Raw genomic sequence first — 12,487 nt, forward strand, 5'->3', positions numbered from 1 at the left:
GCTGGGATTGTGTCGTCTACTTTTGGTAACCTAGCAACACTGACGTGTTCCTTAGCTTTTTCGTCATTATTATCTTTTTAATCTCTGGTTGATTTTATTGTAACTCGTTTGGAAACACAAGTGTTAGCAATTTTTCTCAACTCTGCGTAAGATTTGTTGTGTTATAGCCTACAATTTCAATATTGAAAAGTGTAAAGTAAAAAACTAATAATGATAAAGGCACAATTCTTGCTACTCTCAACAGTGTTATTCATGCAGGTATTTGTAAGAACTGTAACTAGTGGAGATGGAAAAACAAAAGAAAATGATCATGAGGAATGGAGAACTCTTAAGAAAGGTATAGTAAATATAGGTAAACAAAAATGCAACCATGCTGTATCATTAAGGTCTTAAAATTTTTTGAGCTCAACCTAACCTCTGTGAATTTTTACAACTTTTCGTGAAATATTAACTTATTTCTCAATATTAACTAATTTATAGTTTATCTTTTAACAGAGCTTTCTTTTCATTTGTGTATTAGAAATGGTTTGTTGTTGGATTATATAATTGAAAACCACTGTTAGTTTTATAAAAAAATTCTTTTTGGCTTGTATATTGTGAGGATGGTGAGTCTCTTGCTCTGGCTCTTTGTGATCTGAGCCGAGCTTTCAACTGTGTGGATCATCGCATTCTACTCAGAAAACTAAGTTTCTACGGTCTAATGGACTCGGCCCATTCAATCTTAGGCTCATAGCCTTTCTGGAAGGACTCAGCTTGTCTCCCTTAGTAGTGCAAACTCCCAGAACCTTCCGTTGGCTTTTGGTGTTCCTCAGGGATCAGTCATGGGGCCTAGACTGTTCCTTGTCATGATAAATGACCTCGACGACCATGGTTCTTCTCTGATGTTTGCGGATGATGCATCTCTGCTGTCATCGGGTGCTGAGCTTGAGCGGATTTTGGAGGCGTCTGCGGAGCATCTTTAATCTGCCATTTCATGGTTCCTGGCTACTCGATTCCAGCTAAATGAGGAAAAGACCCAAAGGATCATCTGCAGCTTGTCACGAACTGCGTGATCCTCTAAATCCAGTAAAGCTGCTACAGTCATTTACAGCAGGTAACCAGTCGACTCTCCCGCATTTGCTTCCTGCTGCTCAGGATGAGGGACCTTGTGACGGAGAGGAATCTGTTAATGATGTATCACGCTATCTTCCATTGCCACATTAATTATGGATTGCTCCTGTAGGTTCATTCGGCAGGGGCTGATAATGTCCTGAGGCTGCAAAAGAGGGCTTTAAGAATTATAGCAGGCAGCGACCATCTTGCCCACTGTAAGCTAATCTTTGCTCGCCTCTGCCCTGAAATTCTACAACAAGCTGCTTAGTAGTGTGAAACAATTGGATGAGGCCGCCTTCAGGAGAACCGTCCGGGAGCTAATGTGTGACAAGGCATATTACAGTGTAAATGAATTTATGTAAGATGATTTGAATTTTTAATGAGAGCGCGAGCACTGGATCACTGCCATCTGAACTGTTACAGTTTTTGTTGAGATTTGACATTTGTACAGAATGTGTTAAGATTTTTTGATGCCATCGATCCCACAATTGTGGGTAATGGATGAAGCGGAAGGCATTAATGGTGAGACTGAATGAATGTATTTTTTGGCAACTATTCAACGGTTTCCACATTACCAATTGAACAGAATTGTCCACTGAATGGCTGAGAATCTGCAATTGCTAAGGCCGGTTACAGAGCTCGACCGACCGTCAGTGCGTATGTACCATCCTGACCTTAAGTCTAAAATTTCAAGTCATTCGGTTAATTAGGAATGGAGTTATCGTGTTCACAGACACACACATACTGACACACACGGACCAACACCCAAAAATCATGTTTTTGGACTCAGGGGACCTTGAAACTTATAGAAAACATGAAATTAGGGTACCTTAAATTTTTTTTGAAAGCAATACTTTCCTTACCTATGGTGATAGGGCAAGGAAAGTAAAAAATGTAGTACACTTTTTGAAATAAATATACCTAAATAACTTATTTTTAATAATCTCCAAATCATTAACGGCAGTGCTTGATGGCATATCGGTGTGTAAACGACTAATGGCTGTTTGGGTTGTTGAATCGACAATGCTAATAATTTGATGTAAACAGCTATGCTACTCTCATCAAAAGCTTACCGAGTTGAAAGCAGAGAAAAGTCGGGAGAAAATAATATGCTTTATCAATTGCATGCCTTATCGCTTGCAATTGATAGTCCACACGACAGCTGATTTTTTACCAAGTTACATTGAGATATTAATTGCATGCAATTTATAATCCACTCAACAGCTGATTTATGATGAATAATTCTAGTCTAATTTTTACGGTAATATTGGCGTTTGAAGGAGACTCCTTTTTTTTGTAGTATCCTTAAAATGAAAAATTTCAAAAAACCTTATACGTCGACGCAAAATTCAAAAAGGAACATACCTGTCAAATTTCATGAAAATCTATTACTGCGTTTCGCTGTAAATGTGGAACATAAATATAAACATAAAAACATATAAACATAAAGAGAAATGCAAAACCGTCTACTTGAATCTTAGACCTCACTTCGCTCGGTCAATTAATTTTTATCTCAAGAACGAAATGTTGTACTGATCTGAAGTTTGGCATGAATATTTATGCTATAAAGACTCAAATTTAAAAAATAAAAGTAAAAGATTTCGATGTAAATTATCAAAATGGCGGCCATTTTAAATTATTGATGGGAAATTTCACGGAAACCGTCCACTTTACAGAAAGTTTACAAGAGACAAAAAAGTTGGCAAATTTAACAGAGAAATTCATTATTTTCGTACTGCATGCATGACCACTTTTCACCATTTAGACATCAATATTAAATTTTTAATTCCAATTGTATTTAAGATAAAGATTTGAAACTCGGTATGGTTTCATATGGACATACAACATATTTTACAATGTTTTTCATATGATCTTGTTTGTCTTGTAAAAGTATGATTGTACGAAAAGAATTAGGCCAGTTACAGAGCTCGACCGACCGTCAGTGCGTATGCAACATCCTGGCCATACTCATTCATAAATCAGTTTTACACATTCAGAGCTCGACCGACCGTCAGTGCGTATGCACCATCCTGACCATACGCATCCATACATCAGTTTTTCTGACTCACAAAATGGACGCCTTTACAGATTGTTTAATTGCAACTTATTATCTTCGTAAACGAAAGATTAAAAGACGTAGATATCAAGTTCACCCGATGGTCGCCTAAAGAGCATTTCAAAGCCTACCTATGTCACGTTATCATGTCAAATGTTCCACTCCCAATAAGTCAGCTTGGGGCCTGCATTATATCCAAATATAAAAGAATAATATCAAACTAGTTGACGACTTTGGATGAGGATCAGTGTGAACGTGTTCTGAAATCCATTTACCAACTGGAGTTTCAATTGAATTTTATTTATTCTATTTTTATTCCTACAGCTACCTCGGAAAGATGCTGTTCCTGTACTGATTACAATACCCAAAGATTCACTTTTCCGCTCTAGTGCGGGAAAAATTTTTCTGCACTCCAGATTTGCATCATGGCAACACAAAATAGTTAGTAGGTTATATGGAGCACCAGTGCAGGAAAATCAAAATTAAGTTGGTAACTGTGGTATAGTGTTGTGGTGCACGTTATAATAATATTAAGGCAGTGGACAACAGTGGATGACAGCGTCAGTCACCACATGAGTGACAGCCACCTTCATTCATTTACTACTACATTATTCAATTTTAAATAATTAAAAGGTTTTTATTAATAACAGCATCACACACACAAACATTTGATTGATTTCAGGGAATTTTACCCATAATTACCCACTTTTCATATTCAATGGTAACTGTAGGAAAAATTTAATGTGAAGTACGTGCGCAAAGTTCCTCTGCTGCACTCAAGAAACCATTCCGCCCTCGCTTACGGCTCGTGCATAAACGTTTCTTTCGGTGCAGCAAACTGTCACTTTGCGCACTAGTTGCACAAATAACTATTTTGTTCTCCTTTTCTGAAATTTTTATATATTATATAGTTATTATCAGCAAAATATTTTTAATATATTTTTTCTCTATCTAAAATTATTCATGGATCTATTATGGAATCTCTAGCTACAATTATTTCGTTTCTCAATTTACTCTCTGTGCGCTGCTTGTTGATTCTCCACAGCTGACGTGTGGGTGTGTGTGAGATGATTGGGGGGGGGGGGGGCGAGAGTGTGGGTGTGTGTGTGTGTGAGATGATTGGGGGGGGGGGGGGGGGCGAGAGTGTGGGTGTGTGTGTGTGTGTGATGATTTGGGGGGGAGGGTGTAGGGATGGTTTTAGTTGATTCAACATTAAACATTAATTTTATAATTAGAGCAATAAAATAAATTTTGGATTGGCAAAGTGCTGGACTCATTGAAAATAATTAATTTGTACAGCACATTCTGTATGAGAAGAAATAAAAACTCAGGTTTTTTATTCTAATCCAATTATGTTGCAGATGAAAGTGTTCCAGTCGGATCCCATGTCCGAATAGATTTAACTACTGGTCATCGAGCTATAAATGTTGCCAGCAAAAAAAATCTCAAATTTAAAACTTCTCTTATGCCAGTGGAAACAGATAATGAGCCAACTGATGAAGGAAGCGGTTCTGATTCAAAAAATGAAGTGAAAAGTGAAGGGCTCGATGATATACGACGCAGGCTAAAAGAAATTCATGGTGATGATACGAAATCAGCAAATTCTGTAAGAATAAAAAATTAAATTGAAAATTCCAATTAATCCTATAATTTTTCCGCGCTAAAATAGTTTACAGTAAATTCAACATACTAATTTTAAAAGTAGGTAATTGATAGTACTCAATTTCTCTTCCATTTCAATATCAGATGAATATAACCTAATCTTTTCTCTCTCTATAAATTGAGAGGGTGTTTTGAAATTAAGAAACTTAGGTTTTTCTTTTAAATGAGAATTTTTTGATATTATTCGAAATGTCTTGATAATTTTCGTTAATAAACACAAATGTCGAAAAGATAAAATACTGAGTAATTTGAATACAGAAAATGTGGGAAATATGAATTTCGGATGTGCATTGTTTCAATATTTTTATGAAATTTGGTGTTCAAATCATATATTATTTAGAGAGAGAAATTATAGGAGTGTGTTTGTCAAATTCTCGCGAATTGTCGAACACACCCTTATAATTTCTCTCCCTAATATAGATTATGTTTATTTCTGTGTTGTACCGGTATGCAGTGAAAAACTTCATTAATGTAGATAATGCCTATTCACCTTTTCAAGAGAAAAATATTACTTGAAATTTAAAAAGTATTTGAAAATGAATCCTACTTTGGGATTCGCAAACTCTAGGTTTCGCATATAGCTTTCAATTAAATTCATTCAGATAATATTTTTCAATATTTCAGGAAACAGAAAAAATCAAAGACAAATTCAAATCGTACGATGAAATAAAAAAGGACTTTGAAGAATTGCAAATGGCCGTACGTACGGATATAGAGGTTATGAACAGAATTATTGAGAAGTATTTGGAGCTGACAAAAACTAAATCTCCTCTAAGTGAAGAAGATGAAGAGCAACAGGTTGTGATGTTGAAAAGCCTGGAATACCTTGTTCATCAAATTGACAACGCCTATGAGTTCGTCAAGAATGATGGGTGAGTTGAAATCCTGAACAGGTGTATAGTGTTATGTTTATAGTGAATGTGTTGACTTGTTTATGATTCACGAATCATGTTTATTAGTGAATTTGTTGACTAATCTTCTCGGTAATTTTTAGACATTACCCTATGAGAAACACAAATTGGAATACCTGAAATGACATTTTAAAAGTTGACAACTAATCATCCTAGACTTCATCCATGCTTCATTTAGCCTACACGTATAGGTTAGATCTACTCGTACCGGTATGAATAATATTGAAATGTTATTTCAGAATTATTTCCATTGAAGTTACTTATTTTGAATAGAATTTCTATTTTTCTATTGTTCTTAAAAGAAATTGGAATAGAATACCTACCAAATAACTTGGGGTTCGCAAATTCCTATACCAGCAATGTTAAAATTTCCAATATTCAGGTACATTTTTCTCAACAACCAGTTCAGTTATAGCTATGAATTGTTTTGTTTTATTCCCCTTTTATTTCCCTATTCTAAGACACAGGCATTTTCCAGTATCACATAAAATATTTTTTTTAATATATTTTTTTCAAAACATCCAACATTTTAAATAATTTTTGATCGAAATAATTTTTCAGTGCGGAGGTCTCAAAAATTAATTTTTATTCGTCAAAACAAAGCTCAAACAACTGCATATTATACAGGGTGTTTACGAACTGCCTACCAATACTCTAGGGCCATTGTTCATTTCAATGCCATGGGCCATTTCACCCATTGTTCCTGGGTGAAAAACATATCTAAATATCATATTTAAATTGTCCGGAAGTTTTCAGTTACTCACACAGCAGCCATTTTGCTTTTTTCACTTATTATTTTTTTCTAAATAATGGTTAGACATACGAAATTGAAAATTTGCACAATCCTTTAAAATAACTAGACAAAGCTACAAAAAATTATGATAATTTTTCAAATTCATGAAACAAAATGGTAGGCAGTTCGTAAACACCCTGTATAATTATTATTGTTATCAGAAAGACCGGGAGAATTCAAAAATGTAAAAAAAAACAGAAATCCAATTTTTTACTAAAAATTAATTCGGCGAACCCCCTTCGCTGTTTCTGTTGATTTGAAATTCAAAGCTTTTTAAATTAGCCGCCATTTCAGGTTTGTACAGAAATAAAAGTCTGATCTCAGTTATGGAAGCAAATTTTTGAATCAAATTATGAAAAATATATTTTCTTGATTAATTTGACATTAAATTGATTATTTTACCAAGTTAATGATAATTATTATTCGATCAAATTTAATGGGATGAATTGAGTAACAGCTGTGTACACTCAGTGGCAAAATGGGGAGACTTGGCAACGTTTTTTTCCTATCTTTCTTCACTGCCATTATAACATGGACCTCACTATAGTACGGCTAATCCTGGAAAAAAGAAGATTACTATCTTATACATTTCTCTCTCCCTGTGTTTGAGCTTCAGTGTTGAGTGTGAAATATTGAGTTGTGAAACAACAATAATAATCATAGTATAAATATACTATCTGGAAGCAGCTGAATTGTATTTTTTAAAAAGGTGATGTTTTTTTTTGTTTTTGTTAAAAAGCTCAAGACGAACATTCCTCAATTAAGGCCTAGCTTAATGAGGAGTGCACTTAGATATTTTTATTTATGTTTATGTTTTATAAGATTGTAAACTGAAGTGAATAGAGATGATTTGATTTGAATAAATGTAATGTGTGTTTTGTAGATTGAAAACGGTGGTGCTGCCTTCGCTGAATTCGAGCGAGCCGCGGGTGCGTTCGACAGTGGCGCGCGTGCTGGGGTCGGCAACGCAGAGCAACATCGGCGCACAGATCGCCGCACTGGAGGCGGGCGCCGTCGGGGCGCTGCTGCGGCTCATAGCTCTCGACGCCGACCTCTCTGTGCGCACCTCCTGCCTCTTTGCGCTCTCCTGCCTCGTGCGACGGTTCCCTCTGGCGCAGAAGAAGCTCGTCGACGAGGGTGGGCTCACCGTTCTCGCAAACTTCTACAATAGCGAAGCCGTCGACAAACTCAACATAAGGGTCAGTACTCGAAACCTGGTCAACTGTTTCATATTTAAGAAGAAGATAGAAGATTGCTATAGTTATAGGCCTATAGCATATAGAAAGAGATTCATATTATAAAGTCAGTACCTGATTAACATTGGTACTGACAGACTATACAGGATGTTTCAGAAGTAGTGTCGAATATTTCAGGGTATTGTTCCTAGATGATAGGAGACTACAAATGTCGTATTTGGAGTGTCCAAAACTCAGCGGTTATCCTTATAGCTGCCATTTTGTTTTTTTCACTTAGGAATTTTTATCTCAAGAACGAAATGTTGTATTGATCTGAAATTTGGCATGAATATTTATGCTATAAAGACCCAGCTTTAAAAAATAAATTAGAAAAATGATCTAAGTTTGTAAATTTTCAAAATGGCGGCTATTTTAAATTTTTGATGGCAAATTTCACGAAAACCGTTCACTTCACAGAAAATTTACAAGAGACAAAAAAGTTGGATAATTTTGTCAAGATTTCAAGGATACCTTATTCATTAAGGTCAAACAATAACAGAGAAATTAAGGCCGGTTGCAGAGCTCGACCGACCGTCAGTGCGTACGTCAGTCACGCTTGTCTTTTCCATAGAGATACCATGTATCCGTACAGAGTAGGACTGACGGCACGCATGCGCACGGTCAGGAACATGCATTTTACACTGCGTACGAAGACCATCGGTCATTGGAAGACCAATGTGCTGACACTTCTGCCCGACAATCAGCTGATATTGAATTGAATAGCATAATGAGTTAATTCAATTGATAGTGTCATATTTGAATTCAGAGTTTTTCTTTAAATTTCTAAATCTTTTATTGGAAAAATAATATATTTTTATTATCTACATTTATTTGATCCTTAGCTTAAAGTGACTGCAAGTATTCCCAATGGTGATACAAGCTCGAAATATTTCATCAAAATTCCTTATGGACATTCTGAGGTAGTTGAAAAATGTATCTTCATCCCCAAGCAATGATGTATATAATGGAACTAAATTCCATTTGAAATGCTCTTTGGGCGACCATCGGGTGAACTTGATTTCTTCGTCTTTTAATCTTTCGTTTACGAAGATAATAAGCTGCAATTAAACAATCTGTAAAGGCGTCCATTTTGTGAGTCAGAAAAACTGATGTATGGATGCGTATGGTCAGGATGGTGCATACGCACTGACGGTCGGTCGAGCTCTGTAACTGGCCTAATTCTTTTCGTACAATCATACTTTTACAAGACAAACAAGATCATATGAAAAACATTGTAAAATATGTTGTATGTCCATATGAAGCCATACAGAGTTTCAAACCTTTATCTTAAATACAATTGGAATTAAAAATTTAATGTTGATGTCTAAATGTTGAAAAGTGGTCATGCATGCAGTACAAAAATAATGAATTTCTCTGTTAAGTTTGTTAACTTTTTTGTCTCTTGTAAATTTTCTGTAAAATGGACGGTTTCCGTGGAATTTCCCATCAATAATTTAAAATGGCCGCCATTTTGATAATTTACATCGAAATCTTTTACTTTTATTTTTTAAATTTGAGTCTTTATAGCATAAATATTCATGCCAAACTTCAGATCAGTACAACATTTCGTTCTTGAGATAATAATTAATTGACCGAGCGAAGTGAGGTCTAAGATTCAAGTAGACGGTTTTGCATTTCTCTTTATGTTTTTAAGTTTATATTTATGTTCCACATTTACAGCGAAACGCAGCAATAGATTTTCATGAAATTTGACAGGTATGTTCCTTTTTGAATTTCGCGTCGACATATACATAAGGTTTTTTGAAATTTTGCATTTTAAGGATACTACAAAAGGGAAAAGGCGTCTCCTTCGAACGCCAATATTACCGTAAAAATTAGACTAGAATTATTCATCATAAATCAGCTGTCGAGTGGATTATAAATTGCATGCAATTAATATCTTAATGTAACTTGGTAAAAAATCAGCTGTCGACTATCAATTATTGCAAGCGATAAGGCATGCAATTGATAAAGCATATTATTTTCTCCCGACTTTTCTCTGCTTTCAGCTCGGTAAGCTTTTGATGATAGTAGCATAGCTGTTTACATCAAATTATTAGCATTGTCGATTCAACAACCTAAACAGCCATTTGTCGTTTACACATCGATATGCCATCAAGCACTGCTGTTAATGATTTGTAGATTATTCAAAATAAGTTAGGCCTATTGAGGTATCTTTATTTCAAAAAGTGTACTACATTTTTTACTTTCCTTACCTATGGTAATAGGGCTATTACCATAGGTAAGGAAAGTATTGCTTTCCAAAAAAATTTAAGGTACCCTAATTTCATGTTTTCTATACGTTTCAAGGTCCCCTGAGTCCAAAAACATGATTTTTGGTGTTGGTCCGTGTGTGTGGGTGTGTGTGTGTCTGTGAACACGATAACTCCATTCCTAATTAACCGATTGACTTACAATTCTAGACTTAAGGTCCGTGAGGATCCGACAATAAGAAATTCAATAAAATTCAATTCAAAATGGCGGAAAAAAGACGGATAATGTCTAAAAAACCATGTTTTTCACAGTTTTCTCGAAAATGGCTTTAACGATTTTCTTCAAATTTATACCCTAGATAGCTATTTATAAGCTCTATCAACTGACATAAGTCTTATTTCTGGGAAAATTGCAGGAGCTCCGTAATATTCCTGAGAAGAATTAATTTTGTTAAATTTCTATCACGATTTTCTCAAAAACGACTTGACCAATTTTTTTCAAATTAATACCCTGTAAAGTTATATATCAGCTCTATTAACTGGCATGAGTCTCCTCCCTGAGAAATTAACAGGGGGTCCACCCCATCCTTGAGAAATTTACTTTGTAACCTCCTTCTCGTGCATGAGGTAGGTAGGTAGAGCAGTGTATTCAAAAGAACACATGTCGATATTTTATTTGTAGAACAGCTGTTTTGACAACTTTTAAAAAATCCTCAAATTTCATAATTCAAACAAAGGAAAATGCACTCTGAACACAATAACAATAGTATAGTCGTAGTTTTAATTATTTAGCCGCCAATCGGCATATTGTTATTCCCCTAAATTATCCTCGTTAATGAGGCTTATAGATCAATGAGCAAGGAAAGTTGTGTGAGTGTACCACAGCAGATTTTTTCCAATAGCTTTTTCCTCTGAAACTTCGAGGTCAACATTAAAAGTCCAAACATTGATAACCAGAATATCCATTAAAGCATTAATGTTATTATATGAAATTCTAAATAATAATATATTCATGCCAGATTTCATCAATTTGTAAAATTGCCATGTTCCATGCAATAGACCAAGACTTAATGTGCTATTTCAAATACCGTTTGTCAGATCCGCTCTCCATTTCAATTCCTACCTAAATAGAGCAATAGACTAAACCCATTCCTTGACCCCCCTATTCTATGACCACTAGGCTACAATACATTCAAAAAATCTTGTGAAAAATTATGCTGCTCAATTGATGATTAAATTTTCATTTTTGAGCTCTACTGATTCTTTATTTTTCCAATTGTTTCTTCTTTCTTTGTATATTGTAATGTTATTTTTCCGTAGCATTGTGCCCTGCTTGGCCGCAGTCGGTAGAGCAAAGATTTTTGAATATATATAATATTTTTCGTGACTCCTGAAAGAACAATAGCACCAGTCTCTTACCAGCTCTTCTAGGAGCTCAAACAATTCTCTGCTTTCGCTGGCTGCAAACGTCGGCCGCTTTAACAGTTCACAGTTTTTGTAACTGATTTGGTAGACTCCACAGATATAGATGCAGTAGAGGTAGATAGATATAAGGACTCTGATTATCGTACTAGACAATGCAGTATCGCCACCAATGCCACCCGCCACCATTCAACAAAGTGGTCAGCAATGAAAAATGATACCAAGCGGAATCAAAGGCGACACTCTATCAGAATACCTTATAAATTCTATTAATTTATATTGCTGCTGCAACTTAATACTATGACCTTTGAATTTTTTCAAATCAGATGTGCTGGTCCTGGATAATTTAAATAAATCTCGGGAATGTATTATTTCCAAAGATTTAACAATCACTGCTGTATATCTCTGATTGATCCAACTTATTCGGTGAAGAATACAGTTGGTTGATAATTTTAATAATATTTCAATAATAATAATAAAATAGAATATAACAAGATTGGTCTTACATGGAGATAGGATAATAAATTAAGAGTACACGATTCAATAAACACAAAAATAATATAATTACATGGAAAATCAATGAGCCATAAATAAAAAATATAGAGCACCAAATATAAAAATAATATGAGAATAAATATGAGAATAAATATATATCAAAAAATATCACAGATAGCTCACGACTTTGGTTCTTAGCACGAATTATTACCATGTGCTTCTTTAATCAGCATATATTCTTTCAAATTGTACAGCTCAATTGTCGACTTGCTGTTGCTTTTTGAATAAAAATTTATAAATCTTATTTCCAAATTAATATGAAAAATATAAATCTCAGAATATATATATCTCACAGGGCTTGGGTTCGGCCTCTAGTGGAAATTAGATAAATCAGTTTATCCTATGAACATGAGCTTTTCAAACATCTAATAAATTATTGATAAAGATATATGAGTGAGCATATAATTACAATAAATCAAATATTTATAATTATTCCCTCTGTGCATATGTAACAGTTAATCTCATAAACGTTTCTTAAAAAATATTCCCTTTACATTTAATACTTGCACAAGTTTTTATATTATATTTAAATATATAAATAACCTTTC

At 34.6% G+C, this 12,487-nt stretch overlaps 1 protein-coding gene across 2 annotated transcripts in view; it reads left to right on the top strand.

Annotated features, from left to right (window-relative positions):
* Nucleotides 1-10: 10 nt before the first annotated feature.
* Nucleotides 11-12,487, top strand: part of LOC111050554 (nucleotide exchange factor SIL1) — a 17,962-nt gene continuing 5,485 nt past the window's right edge. The window contains exons 1-4 of one of the 2 annotated variants that reach the window (XM_022336896.2): nucleotides 11-337; nucleotides 4,510-4,754; nucleotides 5,435-5,682; nucleotides 7,398-7,713. In XM_022336896.2, the coding sequence (XP_022192588.1) occupies nucleotides 211-337; nucleotides 4,510-4,754; nucleotides 5,435-5,682; nucleotides 7,398-7,713 (936 nt within the window). In that variant the 5' untranslated portion in view covers nucleotides 11-210. Of the gene's footprint in view, nucleotides 353-4,509; nucleotides 4,755-5,434; nucleotides 5,683-7,397; nucleotides 7,714-12,487 lie in introns of both variants that reach the window. The other variant, XM_022336895.2, reaches the window with a different exon arrangement.

This window comes from Nilaparvata lugens, chromosome 1 (genome assembly GCF_014356525.2).
Source record: "Nilaparvata lugens isolate BPH chromosome 1, ASM1435652v1, whole genome shotgun sequence".
Classification (NCBI taxonomy): domain Eukaryota; kingdom Metazoa; phylum Arthropoda; class Insecta; order Hemiptera; family Delphacidae; genus Nilaparvata; species Nilaparvata lugens.